Here is a 21,486-nt window from a genome sequence, read left to right as displayed (position 1 = left end):
AACGCTGTGTATATTAACTTCGAATAGGGATATTTACCTGTAAAGATAAATGGAAAGATCTTTTTAGATTTTGTCTGTCGTTTTATTTTTCCCTATTTTATCTCCCACATGGCGAGTGTTCAGATATATTTATTCACACACAAATATATATGTTAAATACAAATAGAAATAATGTAGGGACAGATATTATGATGTTGTAAATATTGCAAAACAAAGACAAAATTTATGTTCAACTAATATTTTTGTTATATGCATATATGTATATTTTCTGTTAAGTTTATTATAATACAATTGATTTTGAGGGCGCTATTATTGAATCTATTTTGTCAAATGCCAGCCAGAGCTAAGGATTGCACCGCCGACACATTAACATTCCGATCAGAATGCCCAAGGCAAATGATATGACATGAGTCATATTTGCTTTCCAAATTTATTTGAAAGTAACTCCGTGAATAGTGCCTCTTGTGGCGTGCCAGATTATTGAAACCAATAGATGAATGATTCTCACTCTATCTGGTATTTTTGGCGATAAGGAAACCAATAATGCCGCCAACCAAAAAGGTGAGAACACGCTGCATATTTGTTTTAAATTTGATTTCCTGAAATGTACGTACAAACAATTAATTAAGTAATAAGAGTAATATTTCAAGAGTTCATTGTAATCATTGTTGTTTTGTATACTCCGCCAACGAACTCATGTGGAACGAACAAAGTGGCGATGGACAGTTGGATTTGGCTCTTATTATGTATGTATGTATTTGTAATTACGCTTACCACTCAAATTTTCTGATGATTTAAAAAAGCCATGTGCTGGGTTATTTTTAAAAAATTTCCAAAATCTGTGTTGCCTGATGGCAAAATGATAGCTAACTGAGATCAATGTTTTATTTTCACCCTTAAGGGGTCAACTGTGTGACAGAAATGAAATAGTATTATGTGTTGGCAAGCCAATCAATCAATTTAAATTTTGCGATGAAAGCGTTTCCACAACTGCGTTATTAATCGATATTCAAAAAACGTGGTTGATTGAATTTTAGATTGAATGCATTCAGATTTATTAGCTATATAGGTAGACCATAGCGGTAAAGTTTGAGTTGTTTTTCAGCATGATTCAGTTACCAGTTGCTTCTTAGGGCCCACCGCAACGACGGCACATTAACATTCCGATAATAACGCCTAAAGCAAATGAAATGACGTGAGTCATGCTTCGTGCTTCGTTTGTGAAACCGCTGAAAAAATAGTGATTTCCTTAACGTACGTTCTTGGCGATAAGGTACCCAATAATACCGCCAACTACCAATGTAAGAAGACGCTGCATTGCAAAAATGGATTTCTAAAATTGATGTAGAGTTATGTAAACATAATATTGTATGGGTGGGAAGCTTTCTATTGCACTTACGCTTCAATTTAGAGAGTTTCGGTACATGTAAGAGTTCTTTCCAAAATGAAAATAGACAAATGTGAAATGACTGACTGATGGCCTACTGCTAGTTAACTGAGAAAAGACATTTTTCAATCGGTACATTCGAACTCTGTTTTATCAGGTTTGCAATGGCCTTAGAGTCATTTTATTATGTATTCATACTTTGGCCACACAATAGAAAATTAAATTGAACTCGGTTTTTCACAAAATTTTCCGCCACAGCTTTGCCATTCGGGAAACAAGGTGGACATCATGTGCGATGAAGGACCTTCCCGTTGCGGATGTGAGCCAGAGCCTAAGCCGCAGCTTTGTGTCTGCAAGCCCTCTCTCTTCTCTAGGGTCAACTGCGTGCCCTGCAATCGACTCTTTTTCTTTTTGGTTGGTGCCGGCATAGCCATTTACTATGACAAGGTACAACGAGAAGCCGAGAAGTTGGCTGAAGAAGCCAAACAGGAAGCTGGCAAAAAAGGCAAGCGCAAGAATAAGAACAAGAACAAGGACAAAAAGAAATAAAGTTGAGAAGTCCTATCCACCAATGTTTAACGAAAAACCTAGCTCATAAAACCATCATCAGTTGCAATAAATTAAACATATTCTTTGGAAGATTCAATCGATTACTTTATTTGCGTTGTGTCAGGATGTGAACAAAAGTGCCAAGATTTGTCCGAAGTAGGCCAGAGTTTCGGGCAAATCGTTGCACCACTGCATTAAGTAAAGTTTGGAAGTCTTTAGTGCCGGGGTCTGGCACACGCCAGTGTCTCGAACAGCGCATCCAAGACGGCGATACGAAACGAAGCATTGAGAGCAAACATCTTCATTTTTTCGTAACACCGACTTCATACACTCCTCACGCTAGATTGTGCCAGTTCTATATGGGGGTCCATAATAGTCCTATTTCTTTTTGTTCTTCTCGGCGGCCTTAGAAGCTTCTTTGGTTTCCTCGGCGATTCTTTCCTTAATCCGGGTCCAGTAAACACCAATGCCAACACCGACCATGAAGAAAAACATTCGGTTGCATGGTAAGCAATTCAAGCGCGAGAAAAGCGACGGCTGCGGTCTGCACACCCTGCGCACTTCCTGCCTCTTGCAGCACGCCATCTTACGCTTTTAATTTTTTTTCTATTTTTGTTTTTCACTAGGTAATTTTGGTTGGAATATTGGAGCTCGAATGATTTTAGACGACAATGTTACTGGAAACTTAACGCTCGGCCAACTTCGCATAGGTATTTAGCATCAGCTTGTATCTGTGCGAAATATTTGGAAAATAGAGTTCAGGAAGCCTCACAAACATTCTAGGGTCGGTCAATAAGTAAGCATGTTCCAAAAACGAAATTGTTTGCCCGACTTTTTAGCTTTTATGTTCCTCAAAAAATAAAAGAACATAATCAATCCGCAATTTTCTTTAAAGTTGCCTCTGGAAAAGCAACCAAATGATTTAAAGCGATTGTGGATATTACTTATAAGCCTATCCATAAGTGCCAAAAGGGGAGGTGGTTTTAATCTGTAAGCCACACTAAACTGCCGAATGGCAGAGGTTGGATATGAGAACAATTTCGTTAAATTGCATTGGACAAATCATCCCTTTTCAGGGCGTCCAAAATATGGCAGAAGTATTGGGAAATTTGAAAAACTTCCATGCGTATTGCTTGCACGGGTACTTATTGATCGACCCCCGTAAAGGAATTATATAAACCAATGCTAATTATCTAACTGCACCTCAAAGTTACTTCTTCTTGTCTTTGTTATTCTTATCTTTGCCGCCTTTATCCTTATCCTTGTTTGCATCGTCTGCAGGAAATGTCTTTGCATACCAAAGACCAACAACCATACCAGCGAAAACTGCCGACACTCGCTCACACATCATATTCATGTTGACGGTTGCAAAAGTCCGTTTGTTTTACGGCCAAGCTGCCTGCAATACTTGCAACAAATCCTGGTAATTTTGCCGAGCGTTTTCAAGGACCGAACGTGTTACTGTTGTGGATGATACTAAATAATACTTTTGAAATTTTGTACTTTCTAATAATAGAAAGCAAAGCTTGCTGCGCCAAAAGGGATCTAAAAGTGGCACACAACCCGAGCTCCACTTCAGTTAATTAAAAGTTATTAGTTATCTTACTGACCATCTAGTTATGCGACTTGTGGTTCTAGGTCCTTTATACAAAAGAATTAACTGCCTTAAGCCAGCGGCTTTGACAATCCGTTTTAATAATAAATTTCACATTTTTGCTTAAGTCTGTAGCTGCCGCATGTATCGCATTTTGGACCAAATTATTTTTTCACTTGACAAAGTTTTTGACTCTGCATTTGGCAAACCACATAATTTCAAAAGGCAGACTGCTTTTGTATGAAAATGGAAGTACTTGTATATACTATGTAATATAGTATGTTTTTGTCAAAGTACACACACAAAGGAGTGCCACGTTAAAAGGGCATGATTTGAAAAGGCACTCGTGAAATTCTACGAAAGAAACACGAACTTCAGAAATGCAGTTACGCAGACTGAAAATGTCTCTCAACAATATAAGATATATTTAATTTTGATGAATCGAAAATACACTAACCCTTCCCATAATAATCAGAAAAAGTATTAAGTTGATCTGAAAGAAAATGTTCAAAAAAGTTACATTTTTATTCCTAATTAAATTTTCATATCCTGCTGATTTATTCTTGAATGATTTTGTTATATAATAGAGAGCTGTAAGTTTCATAAGTGGGAAGAAGTATCGGATAACCACTTATACGGCTTGAATTATGCTAACAATATAGAAATACTTAGAAGACTGTGAATTAGTTGGGCAGGGTATAGTATATACAAGCTACAAGCAGAGTGCAGCCTTTAGTTTTTATTATTAAAACATGTGGATTTTGGGTGCCTTGTAAAGGACAGCCTTAAATTGTGTCATAACTTTTTGCTGTCCTTAAATGTAATGACTTTCAAAACATATACTCTTACACAATCGTGATGCTTGTACTTGTAGACTGAAGGTAGAGAACAATTGAATGGAAAAATAATTGAACAATGGATGAATTATATAGTCAACAGTATGGCGTATGTAAATATTTATTTAATTTCCTCGCATTCTTTAAGTTCATCAGACCTTTCATATTATTAATTGTTATTTCGGTTGATGGCAAATTTTGCCTGTTCTACTTATGATGGCGATACTTAGTTTATTGTATTTAAATGCTTCTCAATTAAATCCATTGTAAGCATCGAAGTCCAAAGTATTCGACTATTAATACTAGCATCATTAAATCCAATTTATAGTTTCGCAATTATTTCTTTGTGTTTGTGATACCTCCAGTTTTGGCCTTTTTGCGAAAGACTCTTGGCATTACAGTATGGGAACTCACCTTGGTATCTGCAGCGCAATCTCATCCAGGCTATCGGACGGGCTCATGGGGGTGCGCTCGAAGAGTCTAGAGGGTGCCAGTGTCAGATGACCAGTGGAGTCACTAACACATTTAAAGACCTTGGCACCGCGTCTCTGCCGCTGCTGTTGCCGCTGCTGCTCGACGCGCTTCTTGCGCTTATTCTCCTCGGCGCGCTGAAGATTGTGCAATCGAAAGAAGAACATTGACATTCTGGTTGAGCGTTGGAATGATTGTGGCATGATTATGACGACGGGTTGTTATTATTTTTTCAAATTCAATTCGCGTTGTATTTAGAACAAATTTGTTTTTGTTATTGTGCGTATATTTGTATTTTTTTATTATTATGAATTTGAATCGAATTTTTGAAAGCATTTGTTAGCAGATTTTTAGTCGTTTAAGTCATTTATATGAAATATGCAATCAGTATTAATTGTGTGTGTGTGTGTGTGTGTGTGTGTGCAAATGCATTCCTAATGTTGCCTTTTTTTTGGGAGCTCATATGTGCGCAAGCAAAATGCAAATCGAAATCATCAAAAATAGCAAAAATCAAGTAAAATGAGTAAGCTGCATGCCATAGGGGACGACAAACAAACAAAACCAACTTCCGCCGCATCAATCAAGTCCAAGCGCAATACAATTTCAAAAACTTTACAACATCAGCTGCAGCAATATCTGGTCAACTGTCAAGCTAAATGCCAGCCACACTGATTGCAATAAATGCTGGAAGCTCAGTGCCACTCGATAGCCGGAAATTGAAATATGAACATCATTTGGGCAAGTTCTGCTTTTGAAATCGATGTCTTTGCCAAGCGGAAATGACGGAAGTTTTATTATAGTTTTTATAACTCAAGGCAATCAACAAATTTCAGCCAAAATCCAAGCATAGAAGAATGCAACGCGTATAAATATTTTAATAAATAACGTGTAAGGGCAACCTCAGCCAGACGGTAGAAATATTTTGGCTAAAACAAAGCATTAGACATAGACAAAATGGAATGCGAATAAATGTAAAGGAACAAAAAATTAACGAGAGAAGAAAAATGTAAGCGAAATGGAAATTGATTGTTTGCGCGCCTGCCTGATCAGCTGTAATCAGCTGTGAAACGAAATCAAATGATTCCCTTGTCATCAGCGTTGAGTGCGTCACGGTTTCCGTTCAATTAGGATGGGACACCACTTGCTGTGGCTGCTCTTAATGAACAATTTTTTATATTGTTTTGTTTTCATTTTATTTTTGAGCTGCACTTAATGAGCGGGCGACCCACCAAAGCTGCGGCATTTGTGCCTGCGTCAAAAGTAAATTAATCGAAATTTGCATAAATTTTCTGGCAACAATAAGCCGTGCTACGCCCTCAAAGACGTTATACTAGCATCACTCTCGCTGATTGCTTTAACTTAATTACGAGTGTCTGAGACAAAGACTGTGTTTTTGTATGTGTGTGTGAACACAGACAAGCTGTGCATTTAGTCATTTCAATGCGAATACTGTGCACAATGGACTGTGTTAATTACACTCAGATGCTGTCCTTACGTAAGTATTGGCTTCATCAAGCTTGACTAAAGTTTATTATTGACAGAACCCAATTTAAAATAGCAAACCAAAAACACTGCACAATACCCGCCACTCAATCAGTAAATACAAAGCTGTCTTTGCAAAACATCTACATTTTAAAGCATCTGTTTGTGGGGGAAAGCAAATTGTCACACATACTTGCGTATTGTATATGTGTGCACATTCCAAAACAATTTGCTGCACCATCAAGTGTAAAAGTAATACTTATAATTATAGACGAGTGCATAGCAAGCAATTTAGTTACGTTTACTGAACGAGTGGCGCAATCACAGACACACATCATTGGTCAGCTGGCACTTATTGATGAGAGTGTGTGGTAATTCTAGAATTCAGTATTTCTCTTTTATTCGTACCAAGAAACACACACATCCAATGGCCGTACATGAAGCTCGAAATGGATGTGATGAAGAAGAAGAAGAATGTGGCGCTCTAGCTCCTAAGGGGAACAGTTATTTTCACAATTGGCGTTAAATTTCTTTATAAAACAGTCTAGAAAAATGTTTTCGCTGCTCTTGTAAGAAGAGCAAGTGCAGAAAATCTCAATTTTATTGAAAGTTGTCAAAGTTAAAAGGACAGACTTTATTATCATTAAAAATACAAGAACTGGGGTAGAAGCTCCCAACTCTAGTATACGTACAAGTTTCCTTTTCAACCGGCTCTGACACACAAACTAAATACAATTGCTGATTTAGGTACATTAGGGAATACATAAGCCAAACTCTAAAATGAAATACATTGCGCTTATAACGTGAAATTGGCAAAACTAATATTTATATAATTATACAAGTAGCAAGCATTTAACTTTTAAAAAATATTAGTTCGCCTTGAGACACAATGAGGGAGCACGATACTGTAAAACTTTTTATTCTGGCATTTTGCCTTCAGCTGTTGGTCATAGCCACGAGTCAAAAACCACCATATAATGGTAAACTTGTAAAGATGATTGATTTTATTTTTAAAGTCTAAAAGAATCTTGTTTTCCAAGTGAACTTATGCACTATTCCGGTAGTTCTCGTCCCAAGGCGCACCATATGCCAACCGTTAAGGAAAGTTTGGGTATTGCGAAAAAATAAATGTATAATGGCTTTCCAATGCATTACGGGCCTTACGGAAGCCGAATGTAAGAAACAGTGCTTGGAGAAATCAAACACATAAAAGCATAATCAGACATATACTTGTATAAAAATATAAAAATAAGGTTTCTTAATACTTATATTTATATTTATTAAAGAAATGTATGTCATTATTTGCCTGTAGGTTTCCGTATCTAACTCTTAAAAATATGCATTAAAATAGCGAATCAAACACAATTAATCCATAGCACGAATACTTAATTAGCTGAACAACGAAAGTCAATTTAGTTAATTCCCTGTTGCAATGAAAGTCCAATGGGGAATGTTAATACTTCTTGTTTTCACCATTCGATCTATATATAGTCAACATGAACGTAAATCAGGTAAGTAGAATTCCATATAATTATCATATTTCGGTTGCTGAAATGTTTGTCTTTTAGTCGACAAGTGTCATGTAAAAGCACAGCCGGTAATATTTACTCCGTACAGCAACCTCATGTGCAATCCATTGATACCCTCTTGGATAGAGAGAAGAGGTTATTGTGTTCTAATATTTCTATGCGTCGAAGGGTATTCAAGAGAAGAATGCGAACAAAATTGTTTAAAGCCGACTGAGAAACCACGAACCAGTAAAAAACCCATCATACAAAATCAGTAAAGCTCCATTAGATAGATGTTATTTATTTAATGCAAGCAAATACTATAGATGGAGGAAAGCAAACCACAAAAGTACTAAAGAACAGAAACAGTCCAGTTTATAATTACCATAATACTTTTTATTTACGCATCAATCCAAGGATCAAGACTTAACATTTATTTAAATAAGTTAACTGCCTTATTTCAATAGCAACTTTTCCAGCACTCTGCTTCTCTGCCCCTTCTTAGGGAAAAAGTGTTAAGTCATTTCAACAAATCAATAAACGCTTCCGTTAGAAATCGAAATGTGTATTCATAGTTCAAGAACGAAGAAAGATGTCAAATATCAATATATTTGTATGTTGTTGATGGTATAACATCCAAATATGCTAAAGCTATATTTGATATTATCTGTCCTACTATTCATATATGTACCGAGCAATGTACACAAACAAATTTCCAACGCTGTATTAAATGCGTTGATATTAGCGCCATCGGGTATCATTCGCCTCAAAATCTTTTGTATCTAACCTTGAAAACACGCATTAAAATAGCGAACCAAACACGGTTTAAGCATGACGCGAATACCTAAATAATTTAAATACGAAAGCCCGTTTAGTTAATTCCCTGATACAATGAGGGCGCACTGGGGAATGTTAATACTTCTAATTTTAACAAGTGGATGCACATATAGTCAAAGACTACAAAGAGGAGGTAAACAGGATTATGTACATACTATGCATATAATTTCGATTTTACAATTGGTTTTTTTTTAGTCGATTATTGTCATATCCCGGTAATACTCATTCCGTACTACCGCATGTGCCATCCATTGCGAAAACTTTGGGTGGAGAGAAAAGGTAAATGTGTTAGGGCATTTCAATGCGTCGTAGGGTATACGAAAGCTGAGTGCATAAGAAATTGCTTACAGTCGAAAACTGAGAAAGGGGAGAAACTCGAAAAGGAACCCATCTCTAAAAGACCCAAAATGCTTCCTACACCGTGCCCTTCAATAAAATACTTATTTAATGCAAACAAATGCCATAGATTAAGAAAGCAATTAAAAAAAAAAAAAATATTGAAGACCTGAAAGAGTTGTCCAGTTTATAATTTCATTAAACAATTAAATTACAAATTTGTCATATAAATAAGTTTTTATTTAGGCATCCACGCCAGCATCACCTATGTATTTGTTAATTTAGTTATACAGCCCTAACTGCCTCACTTTAAATGGAACTTATCAAGCACTCTGCTAGCATCGACGCCGCTCGCCTCCTCCTACTGAAAAAGCGTGAAACCATTTCGACAAATAAGCAAACAATGCCACCAGGACTCGCCATGCGTATTAACAGCCCTGGCAACGGTGAAGCTCCGACTACACCGAGCCGAGCAAAGAGCAGCCCAATAATCATTTGGCCCACAAAAACTAAATGTAGACAAACGTGGCCATTGAAAGCTCCGGTTGAGTATATACTGCCTGCCTGGAAAAACGCTTATCGGTCCACTCAGCGCTAGGTGTGCCCCGCCAAAAAGTAAAGGGAAAAAGGTGGTGGGGTAGAGAACAACAGTTCGGAACAGAGATGCCAAAAACAACAACAACAACAACAACAAGAAAATAAAGCAAAATGCCGAAATAAACACTTGTCGACCCCTCGGCACGCAGCCGGCCAATAAAATGGTAAACCACAAGAGCGAAAAAATTTCCAGCTCAGCACGCGTTTAGGCGTTGGTGCGTGCTGACATGCCCATTAGAGCAGCCCATGGATGTGTAGGGGTCTCTGTTTCTCTGTAGTGGGTGTATTGTAGAATCTTTCCATTGTCTTGTGGCATCAGGCACGCCATCAGCCGTGTGGCAACAAAGGCGCACTCCCTCTCCAAGCCCATCGCAAGTGCCACAAACAGCGTGTAATAAAAATGTAGACAATTTTTACGACACAGCACAACACAAAAATGGCCACTTTATTTCTTCATTAAAAATCAGTATTGATTGCCATGCCCCTGGGGGCTCTTTGATTGGCCGGCTTCATGCCACGATATTTGTTTGGTCATCCGGCCAAAAACAGCCAAAACCAGCAGCACATCATAGTTAATAAGTAACGTAAATAACTCAATGCAAAGTGCTCGTTTTCTTGTCGCTTGCTTTGCATAGCAAGCCGAGCACTTAACGTTTCCTTTTGTTGCCATAAATTTGCATAGGCTGCTGCGCAGCCGCCACATATGTACTAGTTATTGTCGCTAACTCTGCAAGTCAAGTTCGTTTTTCGTTATCGCATCTGGTACGGAGAAGCTTAGCTTTCCGTCTACCAGCATAAACTTTGTAAATCTCGGCGATCGCTACCTATGCAAAATAAACATTTGTGCACATCTTTTAAATTGAACAATTTCGTTTCGCTTATTTTGCAATTATTTCGCCAACATAATTTCGCATATTTGGAATCATAAAAAAGCTTATGATTATACATTTTGGTGACCCCGACGTGATTAATAATTCCACAAAACCTTGCTTAATCGCGTTAAAAAACAAAAGCGTACATAATTGAGCTCATTGTACACAAAAAATATTCAAGTACATAAGTGCAAAAATATAAGTTCATAGTGCCTACTGTACCGCCAATAAGCAGCCGTGTGAAGCGACGTTTTTGAGGGCAACGAACATCAGCAGATAAAACAGTTATTCGCGCGCGTCATTTATCTCTGCTATTTTCGGTTTTCGGTTCTCTCTCGCGTTCACAATGTCTGAGAGCGACGGTCAAATGCGCGCCTTCCAAGCTGTCGCATCAGCTGCTGCTGACGTAGCTGATGCAGCGACGCTTGCGCCAACAGCTTCGACGTCAACAGCTGTGGGCAATGCAGTGCAAGCTACGAGCAATAGTGTTGAGTTTTATAAGCGCAAGGCGCAATCATTATATGCGTGGGCGCTTTCTATTCAAAATAAAATAAATGATTGTGAAATTGACAATATTTCAGAAAGTGAGCTGCGAAAACGTGTGGAAATGCTGCAAAGTATTCAGGCCTCTTTTAATTTGGTGCATGACAAATTAGAGGAGCTGGACTTTGACGAGATTGGCAGCAGTTTGCGCTGCAACTTTGCTGAGCTGGTGGTCTGCTTGGAGGGCCGCCTGCTAAATGCAATACAAAGGATGCAATCTGGCGCGCCGCCGTGTTCGACGCTTCGGCAAGATGATCAGTCTACCATTGTGATAACTCGGTCTCGTTTGCCTGAGCTTAAGTTGCCTACATTCAGTGGTGGATATACTGAATATGCAGATTTCGCTTCGATGTTCACATCAGTGATCGCCAAGGATCCAGATCTCTCCGATGTGGAAAAGTTGCAGCATTTGAGGTCAAGCTTAAGAGGATCTGCGTTGGGCACGATTCGTGCGCTTGAGATAAGTGGTGCAAATTATTCAGTGGCGTTAGACCTACTCGACAAGCGGTTTAACAATAAGCGTCTTATTTTCCAGGCACACATCTCCGAGATTTTGGGCATTAAAAAGGCTGAAACTACAAGCAAGCTGCGAGAGTTGTCCGACAAAGTCAACGCAAATATGCGTGCACTGTTGAGTTTGGGCAATATGCAAGATGTAGCTGGCAGCATCGTCGTTCAGACAATTTTGGGCAAGGTGGATGCTGCGACGCAGGCAAAGTGGGAGGAAGCCGCCCCATTAAACGTTATACCGTCGTGGGAGCAATTTGCGACGTTCTTGGATAGCAGGTGCCAAAAATTGGAAAACATCGAGCATGCAATGGCATCATATTCGTCGAATTATCAGGTGGGAAAGAACAAAAACACTAACACCAAACGCTCGTTTGTCGCCACTAACCCATCCGCAAATGGTTGTCTGTTTTGTGACATAAATGCACACGAAATATACAGTTGCCCACTTTTTGGTAATTTGTCGCCTGTACTTCGTTTAAAGGAAGCGAAACGCCTCTCTCTGTGTATAAATTGTCTTAGAAAGGGACACAGAATGAGAACTTGCAATTCTGGATCGTGCAGAACCTGTGGTGCCAAACATCACAGTTTATTGCATTTTAATAATTCAGCTGCCGTAAATTTGATGCCTGAGCAATCGTCCGCTTCTGACTTACACTCGCGGCCGTCTTCATTGTTACTGCCACGTAGCGCTCTCGCAGCTGTTTCGCCATCATCGCTTGCTTCATTGCCTGCCCAAAATCTCGGCTCAGATGTTGTGCTCTTGGCCACCGCTGTCATCAGCATTCAAAATCGCGCCGGGACTTGGGTACCCTGCCGTGCACTGCTCGATTCCGGATCACAGTTGCACATAATAACTTCGCGATTCGCTCACCGGCTCCAACTTCGAAAGACCAAGTCGTCGGCCTCTGTGTCTGGTCTTGGTGACGTCAGTTTCAAGTCTGATGGTTGCACTGTGCACTTATGCTTGCAATCATTGGTCACTGACTATTCCGCAAATATTACTGCTTTGGTCGCTCCTTCCATTACTGAGAACCAACCAAATTTCACGGTTGACATATCTCATTGGGATATACCAAGCAATGTCCGCTTAGCTGATCCGGCGTTCTTCAAGCCACAGCAAATTGATATGCTTATCGGTGCCAATGTATTCTACGAGTTGTTGTGCGTAGGTCAGATTAAACTGGCTGATGGCCTGCCACTTCTGCAAAAGACTCGTTTGGGCTGGATAGTTACTGGAGGTGGCTCGCAGCGTCAGAAATCTGCTTTGGTTGCATCCAAGTCTCCGTCTACACAGGATTGCAATACACGAATCGAGCAGATGGTTCGCTCTTTTTGGGAACTCGAAAGTGGTGTCGATCCGGCTGTAAAACTCACCAAAGAAGAGTTCGACTGCGAGGAGCATTTCAAGGCTAATTACAGGCGCCTGCGTACTGGCGAGTATTCCGTCCGATTGCCTGTAAAGCTCAGCACAGATCTGCTTGGCGATTCCTATACGCAAGCCTATCGTCGGTTCATAAACTTGGAGCGAAAGTTAGAACGCAATCCACTTCTCAAAGCACAGTACTCTGCATTCATTAAGGAGTATTTAGAGTTGGGTCATATGTCGCTTGTATCGCCAGTTTCGCTAAATTTGTGCAAGTATTTCCTGCCGCACCATTGCGTTCTGAAGGAGGACAGCACAACGACAAAGTTGAGAGTCGTGTTTGACGGTTCCGCATCCACATCCTCTGGTCATTCTTTAAATGACATCCTAATGGCTGGTCCTTCCATTCAGTCAAAGCTCGCAAACACGCTTCTTCGATTTCGCACGTTTCCTATCGCTTTAACAGGAGACATCTGCAAGATGTACCGCTGCGTGCGAGTATCAAATCCGGATAGCTATTTTCAATGCATTCTATGGCGTGACTCGCCTCAAAAGCCTATTCAAGTTTTCCGTCTTGATACCGTCACTTACGGTACAAAGCCTGCCTCGTTTCTCTCCGTTCGCACTATGCATCAGCTGGCTGAAGATGAGCATGAGCTATTTCCTATTGGCTCCGATATCTTGCGCCGCGATTTTTATGTTGATGATTTAATCACTGGTGGTGCTTCTACAAACGAAGTCATAGAAATTATGAGACAAACCACAGGGCTACTTGCCAAGGCTAATTTCAAGCTAAGGAAGTGGTGCTCCAGCAATCCTGATGTGCTCAAACAAGTTCCGGAAGAAGACAAAGAAACTCTAGTTAAGTTTGATGATGGCAGCGACATAACAAAAACTCTAGGACTGTCGTGGGATCCTGCGACGGATTTATTCATTTTCACGTTTCTGCCAGCATTGACATCTGGTCGAATTTGCAAGCGCACTGTTTTGTCAACTATTGCCAGATTTTATGATCCGCTTGGCCTTATTGGACCAGTAATCGCAAAGGCTAAGATATTCCTGCAGGCGCTTTGGAGAGAAAGGCTTGATTGGGATGAAAGCCTTTCAGCATCATTGACAACATCTTGGCATAATCTTATTGCAGATTTTGAGCGCACAAAGCAGCTGAAATTTCCAAGGCTTGCACTTTCTGTTGGTGTTTCCATTGAAGTGCATGGTTTTAGTGATGCCAGCATAGATGCCTATGGAGCTTGCGTGTACATCATTTCGACCACGCAAGGCCAATCTCGTGCGGAGCTGCTGTGTTCCAGATCTCGTGTGGCGCCGCTCAAATCGTTGACCGTGCCCCGACTAGAGTTGTGCGGAGCCGTTTTGCTGGCACAACTCATAAACGAAATATCTCGTATGGAGTTATTCGACTGCAAGTTTTATTGTTGGTCTGATTCTGCAGTAGCGCTATCTTGGATTCGCAGCGAGCCATCCAGGTTTCAAATTTTCGTTTCCAATCGCATCGCAACTATTCAAGAGTTGACCTCTGGCATGGAATGGCGATATATTCCAACCGATTTAAATCCTGCGGACATACTTTCACGTGGAGCTTTGCCCAGCGAATTAGTCCAGTCCAACTTGTGGCTACATGGTCCCGCATTTCTGACGAAAGATAAATCTTCTTGGCCAGAGTCTTGCAATTCCGTCTCGTCGCTTCCTGAGCAGCGCTCTAAAGTGTTTGTAAGCACCACACTGTGCGAAGACATTGCACAGCAATGCAAATATGTTAACACATTTGGAAAGCTGCAGCGCGTGTTTGCATATGTATACAAGTTCCTGCACCGTGTACGAATTCCTGGGCTATCGGTGGACTGCATCCGTCATGGTACACTGCTGTTGATGCGCTCAATTCAAATGTCTACGCTTCGGGACGAATACAAGACCTTGCAGGCCGGACACACTTTGAAATCGTCTAGCTCCTGTCTTTCTTTATCTCCGTTTCTCGACAGCTCTGGATTGATGCGCGTTGGTGGCCGTCTAAGTAACTCTGCGCTCGACTTTGAAGCCCAGCATCCAATTATACTTCCAAGGCGTCATCCAGTCACGCGTTCAGTCATTATGCACTACCATGTCCGTAATCTGCATTCTGGACCTCGTGCATTGCTGGCCTCAATTCGGTTGCAGTATTGGCCAATTGGCGGTCGGAAAACAGTGTGCAGCGTAGTCAGCAAATGCACCATTTGTTTTCGAGCCAAGCCTCGTCTTGTGGAGCATGTTATGGCTGACCTGCCAAAGGATCGAGTTGATGCTTCACATACCTTTATGGTCACTGGTGTGGATTTTTGTGGGCCGTTTTTCTACAAAAGCGAGGTCCGCAATAAGGCACCAATAAAATGCTATATTTGCATTTTCATTTGCTTCGCCACCAAGGCTGTGCATTTGGAGTTGGTGAAGGATTTAACCACCGGAGCATTCTTAAATGCACTTAAACGCTTTATTTTGACGCGCTGTCGACCTACGAGGATCTGGTCTGACAACGCTACAAATTTCGTTGGCGCACGGAACGAGATGGCTGAGCTAAAGCGTCTTTTTGAATCCAGCGAGCACCTGCAGGCTGTGCAAGAATTTTGCCTTGCTGACTGTATTGATTGGCGTTTCATTCCGCCGCGCTCGCCTCACTTTGGTGGTCTATGGGAAGCGGCTGTAAAGACTGCCAAGCATCATTTCTACAGATCCGTCGGACTATCGCTGCTCGAATTTGATGAACTGCGCACGCTTGTATGCCATATCGGGGCAATTATTAATTCTCGCCCATTGTTATCCCTTTCAGAACATCCAGCAGATCTCGATGTCTTGACTCCAGCTCATTTTCTTGGTGCTGCTCCGCTGTCAACGTACGTTGAGCCTGATCTGACGAAGCTCAATTTCAATCGGCTGGATCGATGGCAGCGCGTGACGTACTACCAGCAGATATTTTGGGCTCGCTGGCGTGAAGAATACTTGACGCTTCTTCAACAGCGCTCAAAATGGCGAGTGTCGCAGCCTGGACTCTCCATTGATGATGTCGTTCTGGTCAAGGACGAGAATTTGCCGCCCCTCAAATGGCCATTAGCAAGGGTGGTCAGCCTCATCAGCGGCGCAGATGGCGTGTCGAGAGTTGCAGAATTGAGGACTTCCACTGGAACCATTCGGCGAGCCGTTCGCAAATTATGCCCGCTGCCGAAACAAGATGTTGTTGAAGACCCTGGTTCTTCAACAGGGGGAGTATGTTTGGTCATCCGGCCAAAAACAGCCAAAACCAGCAGCACATCATAGTTAATAAGTAACGTAAATAACTCAATGCAAAGTGCTCGTTTTCTTGTCGCTTGCTTTGCATAGCAAGCCGAGCACTTAACGTTTCCTTTTGTTGCCATAAATTTGCATAGGCTGCTGCGCAGCCGCCACATATGTACTAGTTATTGTCGCTAACTCTGCAAGTCAAGTTCGTTTTTCGTTATCGCATCTGGTACGGAGAAGCTTAGCTTTCCGTCTACCAGCATAAACTTTGTAAATCTCGGCGATCGCTACCTATGCAAAATAAACATTTGTGCACATCTTTTAAATTGAACAATTTCGTTTCGCTTATTTTGCAATTATTTCGCCAACATAATTTCGCATATTTGGAATCATAAAAAAGCTTATGATTATACAATATTATTATTGGTATAAATGTATTGAATGACCGGCAAAAGGCCATAGTTTGATTTATTTGACATGCTGGAGACGAGCAAATAAACAGCAGTAGGCGCTATATGGAAAACTTTTTTTCGAAAGAATCCTCAGTTACCAATAGCATTGATAGCGTTTAAATATGGCCCCATATGCGTGTGAGTTTATTTGATTAAAATCAAATTGAATGGCCTTGCATAGAATTATTTTATGTTTTTGCCAATACGGTTGTCATTACTATGGTTTTACTTTCTGTTTGTTTTGTTCCCGATGCCTTGATATGTTTGTGTTTGAAATTTTAATATGCTTGTGGCCTTGGGCATTGACGCAACCGGTTCAAAGTGTCTTCAATTTTATTTCCATTGCCATGTTACCCGCAGGATTTGAATATTTTTTGTTTATATTGTCACACCATAATTATTATGCAAATGTTTGTGGGGCCAATTTTTTGTTTGTACTTTTCAACTGCTTATATGCATCTGCATTTAATTTTTTTTTATATTCCCCAAAGTGCTCTTGTACAAATAATTTATCACGTAAAAAATAGTGCGAATTAATGGCGAATGCCAATCACACATAATTTGCTGATTTTATCTAAATATTTATTCCCAAAAGGGTATTAAATTTGCTTCAATACAATTGTTATGCTTTAGCGAACGAGAAAGTTCGCTTCACTGGAGAAAGTTTAACAAATGCTGACATCAAAAGTGAAACAATAAAAAGCTCACTCAATATATTCGTAATCATCTATCCTTAATACCTAAAAGAAAGAGAGTGGCTCTTGATCATAATCCGGCAGCAAAGACTTTCAAGTAATTATGAGCTCCTAAATTTTATCTAAGGTGTAGAGTATTTAAAAGACTTTCAAAATACGGAAAATTTTTTGAAAACCTAAAAAGGTCACTGTACATTGTACATTGATAATCATTATCTTCGAAAATGCAAGTAATGAGCCCAAAAAATACAAATTATAATGTTTCTCATCAAGACGATGCTTATTATCTCAGAAAAATAAAAAAAGATACAAATAATTCGCCAGTTAACAACAAGCTCTTCCATGTGTTCCAAAGCACAATGAAAACTAATCAAACTCAATGTAGGCATGCATTGCGTGTGCAAAGGATATGAAGTGCCTGGTTTCTGCTAATTATATAAACTTCGATTGGCTGCGAAGCACAATGCCAGTTTTATTTCGATTTTAGGCCTTTGCGCACGCTAACATCATGGGACTTTCAAGAGGCAGTCTATACGCATTGATTGGCTACTACCTAGCGCTCAATGGACTCAACGCCTTCAACTACGGGTCAGCAGACAAAAAGCTCATTCGTTTGAATTTTTGGAAGTGGTATTGCGTAATGCATCATTGCCTTGCCTGTGTCGGAGCTCTCTATTTGATTTGTAGCTACCATAGTGATGAGAAATTATTTGTTCATATTACCATGCTAAGTATTGTGTTGCTGCTGTGCATTTTCAATTGTTGGCAACGAAAACGCCATGTGCTCAGGATATTAAGAGAGCTGCTGCACTTGGAAAATAGATATTTGAGTGCCTGGGAACAATCTATGACTGGCAAAAGGAAGCGGAAATTAATGAAATTGAACAACCTGTATTACATCAAGCTTGGTCTTTTTCTGCTTACTCTGATACGGACTTGGCTTTTCTACCCCTTGTATCTGAAACGTTTTCGGCCCAAGAATTATATGTTAGACATTACGTCCACCATGCTGCTAGTCAATGTTTCTGTAGCTATTATGTTCGAATACTACTGCATTTTATGGCAGATTTGTCGTAGCTGCAGCCTGCTCAATGACCAGCTATCGCAACTCTTGTGCCCGCGCAGCATTCGAGAGTCTTGGAAATCAGAAAAATCTGCCAAATTTCTATTGCTGAAACGTCAATTCTTTAAGATACTGGCATTGCATAGCTTGATGGGTGAATCCTTTCAGTACATCTTGCTGTGTCTACTGGCCAGCAAGGGCTGGTATTTAATAACCTATGGATATGAAATATTTGTGATTATTGCAGCACCCCAGCATTCTTCAATTCCAATCAAAATGCGGTCATTTGTCATAGTCAGTTACCTAATCGACGCGCTCAATTTATATTATACCAGTAATTTGGCAGAAAATTTGGAAATAATGATAAGAAAAACGGCTTTTATATTACGCACACCCCCGCGCGAGTCGAGTGCCTTCAAAAGACTGGTAAGTAAGTCTTAGTACCAGATGCCATCAACTATATGTAGGTGTTTTTTATTTACAGATCACGGCCTTTGCTCTGGAATTGGCTTGGCGGCAAAAGTGTGCTTCTATACTCAATGTGTTTACTATCAATCGACAGTTGACATTTAAATTGCTGGCCAAGACTCTTCTTTATACTATTTGCTGGCTGCAAGGTGACTATTTAGAGTTGCGGAAATAAGTTATGTCAGGATCTGAAAAATATCAGTTTCAACATTTTTCATAACAAAGTAGAGCGAAGTAAAAACGATTACAAATAGCACATTCTTTGCTTATAAAGGTATTTGTCAATGAAAATAAAAAAAATTGCTTAAATTACTTATTTTACTAATAAACCATTGTAATTTATTGTATTTCGGCGTATATTTAAATATTATTTTCTGAATATGAATCTGGCCATTAAGATTGCGAGACATTCTATTAAAATCGAAAGGTATAAATGTATATGATTGTGCTTGCCTACACTTGCTTTTAACACGTAACTGAATCAAATGTGTTTGAAGTAGCATTATCTAATTATCTAAAACTGGCAACATAATTATAATGCTTAAAGGCTTTTTATGGTTAAAGTAAGTACTTTTTTTTCTGATTCAATAAAGCAGTATTATTGCCAAAAACTTTTTACGAATATCTTAGAGGAGCCATTAAGAATTATGCAATATAACTTGGAAATATATATTGTTTTTAAGCTTTAAGCTTCTTTATATTAGATGCCCGTGAAAAGTTTTTAATGATCTGATTATTAATAAACTTATACATTTAATGGCTACGAATATTTAGTCGTTGTCATGGCATTAAAAGCGATTACAAAATAACAATGAATAAACGCAGTTATAACTTCAAAAGTGTTGTCAACAATTTGTACACATTCATGAAACAAATTGTCAAGATATAGCTTTCATCAATGAACAAAACACAATTACTAAGGTCTATACAAATACTACTATACATTCAGAAAAGAAAATAGACTGCTGATAAGCAAACAAAGGAGAAGCCGTACTGTGTATAAAGTATACGCGAATATGTTGTAAAAAAGCCAAATTTTGTTTGAGGTGCACAATTTGGGGTCATTTTATACCCATCATCATACAAATAAATAACCCATGGTGCTGGACAAAAAAAGTAAAAATAAATGAAAAAAAGGCACAATGCGCAACAGTTGAGTGCCTGTGAAAAGCGAAGCCACGTATAGAAAAAGTAATAATAACAACAACAAAGAGGGACAACAATGGCTTGGCTACTGTTACTCTTCAATTTGCTGTGCACACGTCTGATTTGCTGGTATATATATGTATATAGATATATATATATGTGTGTGTGTGTGTGCCCAAAGGATTGACATTATAATTTGATTCCACATTGATAGGGACTTTGCGCTTTAATGCGTGAAAATTGTGTGCAAACAAAAATGAAAAATGAGTTCGAGGTGAACAGCAGAATGAAATGTGAGCACGAACGAAAACAATTTAAAATGATAAGAAAGTAAATAAAACTTACTTGTGGAAACCAATCAGCTATCTTACAGACTCTACTGTGGCTCTTAAGGCTATCGTTCTTGCCACTGCCACTGCCACTAGCGATGCCGCTTAAACGCTTAGCTGCTAAGCTGCTGCTGCTCATGATGCAAAATGGCATCACCTTGAGGAGTTTGGAAGGCGCGGCAGGGCAAAGAGAGACAGAGGGGGGAAAGAGGTGCCAACGCACGCAGAATTACGAATACACAGATGTAAGAAGTTACAGCACAACAGTTACCACAACATTTACGACTTAGTCTGAGGGGGCTCCCAAAAAATGAATAGCAACCAAAGAAATAGTTTTGTTTAGTTAACACAATCGCGATTTGTTTACCTGACGGAGTTTTACTTTTAAATGCTATCAATTAGTTATCGTTTTTGTAAATATGTATTTTGCTTTGATCGCGGTTTTTATGTTAGGTCGTTATGTATGTATATAAATTAGACTCTCAAAAGTCAGTTGTTAAATATTAAACATTTATAATATATAAGCACAGTCTACAGTTGCACGTTCAGTTGGCTCTGCATTTAAGTATTTTGCATCAGGAAGGATTTGTAGTTATTTTTAAGTATTTTGTTTTTCGCGACTAATACACGACTGTTGTTGTATATTTATACAATTGACAGCTGCGAAAAGTTATTTGTGGGCACTATATATGTGTGTATGTATTTACATTAAATATTCTCTTTACTTAGTCGTTAATTAAAGCTTTTACCAAACATTCTGTTTCCATTGTGGTCAATATGTACACTTAAATTTTAATTAACAATTGTGTTTTTTGGCTATACACAGCGTTTATAACAAATAGTCTCACATTAATGTTGCACTTAGACGATTTTTAAAGTCATAATTTGCTTTTGGTCCACAGTTAAACACATCGAGCTTACATGTTATATATTTATTTTATAATTATATACACAGCGCCTATGGCTTGTAGTTTTCATTTATACTTTTTAGTAAATAGTAATTCAGTTTGACTTTCACATTAAAGCTGCAATTGGACTCCTAAAATGTGTTTCGATGGTCCTGCAAAAGAGTTAAATTCAATAATAATTTGAAGCACTGCTCCCCTCTTTGAGGCAGCGCATCGACTCAAGTTTAGTGCAACTCCAACAATCCACTTTGTAGGTGATAAAAGAAAAATGCATAA

General features: G+C 39.3%; 5 protein-coding genes and 3 long non-coding RNA genes across 8 annotated transcripts; 3 read left to right on the top strand and 5 right to left on the bottom strand.

Moving 5' to 3' along the window:
- Nucleotides 1-222: 222 nt before the first annotated feature.
- On the bottom strand, nucleotides 223-821 carry LOC115620155. The gene is made up of 2 exons (XR_003995209.1): nucleotides 775-821; nucleotides 223-599 (listed from the first exon to the last, which is right to left on the bottom strand). It is a non-coding gene; the product is annotated as an uncharacterized LOC115620155 (long non-coding RNA).
- A 201-nt stretch (nucleotides 822-1,022) lies between these two features.
- LOC115620154 lies at nucleotides 1,023-1,443 on the bottom strand. Its single transcript, XR_003995208.1, has 2 exons — nucleotides 1,400-1,443; nucleotides 1,023-1,333 (listed from the first exon to the last, which is right to left on the bottom strand). It is a non-coding gene; the product is annotated as an uncharacterized LOC115620154 (long non-coding RNA).
- Nucleotides 1,444-1,465: 22 nt separating this feature from the next.
- Nucleotides 1,466-2,026, top strand: LOC115620150. Its single transcript, XM_030513279.1, has one exon. The coding sequence runs from the start codon at nucleotides 1,676-1,678 to the stop codon at nucleotides 1,934-1,936; it is 261 nt and encodes an 86-aa protein (XP_030369139.1). The 5' UTR covers nucleotides 1,466-1,675; the 3' UTR covers nucleotides 1,937-2,026.
- LOC115620151 lies at nucleotides 2,020-2,661 on the bottom strand. Its single transcript, XM_030513280.1, has one exon. The coding sequence runs from the start codon at nucleotides 2,519-2,521 to the stop codon at nucleotides 2,315-2,317; it is 207 nt and encodes a 68-aa protein (XP_030369140.1). The 5' UTR covers nucleotides 2,522-2,661; the 3' UTR covers nucleotides 2,020-2,314.
- On the bottom strand, nucleotides 2,546-3,366 carry LOC115620152. Its single transcript, XM_030513282.1, has 2 exons — nucleotides 3,140-3,366; nucleotides 2,546-2,667 (listed from the first exon to the last, which is right to left on the bottom strand). Exon 1 carries the CDS (start codon nucleotides 3,291-3,293, stop codon nucleotides 3,147-3,149), a length of 147 nt encoding a protein of 48 aa, XP_030369142.1. The 5' UTR covers nucleotides 3,294-3,366; the 3' UTR covers nucleotides 2,546-2,667; nucleotides 3,140-3,146.
- A 1-nt stretch (nucleotide 3,367) lies between these two features.
- LOC115620149 lies at nucleotides 3,368-20,975 on the bottom strand. The gene is made up of 3 exons (XM_030513278.1): nucleotides 20,319-20,975; nucleotides 4,781-4,974; nucleotides 3,368-3,397 (listed from the first exon to the last, which is right to left on the bottom strand). Exons 1-3 carry the CDS (start codon nucleotides 20,454-20,456, stop codon nucleotides 3,379-3,381), a joined length of 351 nt encoding a protein of 116 aa, XP_030369138.1. The 5' UTR covers nucleotides 20,457-20,975; the 3' UTR covers nucleotides 3,368-3,378.
- LOC115620153 lies at nucleotides 7,204-7,684 on the top strand. Its single transcript, XR_003995207.1, has 2 exons — nucleotides 7,204-7,299; nucleotides 7,360-7,684. It is a non-coding gene; the product is annotated as an uncharacterized LOC115620153 (long non-coding RNA).
- Nucleotides 17,805-19,002, top strand: LOC115620147 (putative gustatory receptor 85a). Its single transcript, XM_030513277.1, has 3 exons — nucleotides 17,805-17,884; nucleotides 17,984-18,785; nucleotides 18,844-19,002. Exons 1-3 carry the CDS (start codon nucleotides 17,805-17,807, stop codon nucleotides 19,000-19,002), a joined length of 1,041 nt encoding a protein of 346 aa, XP_030369137.1.
- Nucleotides 20,976-21,486: the final 511 nt, after the last annotated feature.

Source organism: Scaptodrosophila lebanonensis, unplaced genomic scaffold (genome assembly GCF_003285725.1).
Source record: "Scaptodrosophila lebanonensis strain 11010-0011.00,11010-0021.00 unplaced genomic scaffold, SlebRS2 tig00000006-arrow-arrow-pilon, whole genome shotgun sequence".
NCBI lineage: Eukaryota > Metazoa > Arthropoda > Insecta > Diptera > Drosophilidae > Scaptodrosophila > Scaptodrosophila lebanonensis.
This window is presented reverse-complemented; position numbering and strand designations above follow the sequence as displayed.

Bases quoted from the DNA above. Each gene is read 5' to 3' on its own strand.
- LOC115620150 (XM_030513279.1), top strand. From the start codon at position 1,676: ATGTGCGATGAAGGACCTTCCCGTTGCGGATGTGAGCCAGAGCCTAAG.
- LOC115620151 (XM_030513280.1), bottom strand. From the start codon at position 2,521: ATGGCGTGCTGCAAGAGGCAGGAAGTGCGCAGGGTGTGCAGACCGCAG.
- LOC115620152 (XM_030513282.1), bottom strand. From the start codon at position 3,293: ATGAATATGATGTGTGAGCGAGTGTCGGCAGTTTTCGCTGGTATGGTT.
- LOC115620147 (XM_030513277.1), top strand. From the start codon at position 17,805: ATGGGACTTTCAAGAGGCAGTCTATACGCATTGATTGGCTACTACCTA. The intron at 17,885-17,983 runs GTCAGCAGACAA...TTTGATTTGTAG, and splicing joins CTCAACGCCTTCAACTACGG to CTACCATAGTGATGAGAAAT. The intron at 18,786-18,843 runs GTAAGTAAGTCT...TTTTATTTACAG, and splicing joins CGAGTGCCTTCAAAAGACTG to ATCACGGCCTTTGCTCTGGA.
- LOC115620149 (XM_030513278.1), bottom strand. From the start codon at position 20,456: ATGCCATTTTGCATCATGAGCAGCAGCAGCTTAGCAGCTAAGCGTTTA. The intron at 4,975-20,318 runs GTAAGTTTTATT...CACAATCTTCAG, and splicing joins TAGCTGATTGGTTTCCACAA to CGCGCCGAGGAGAATAAGCG.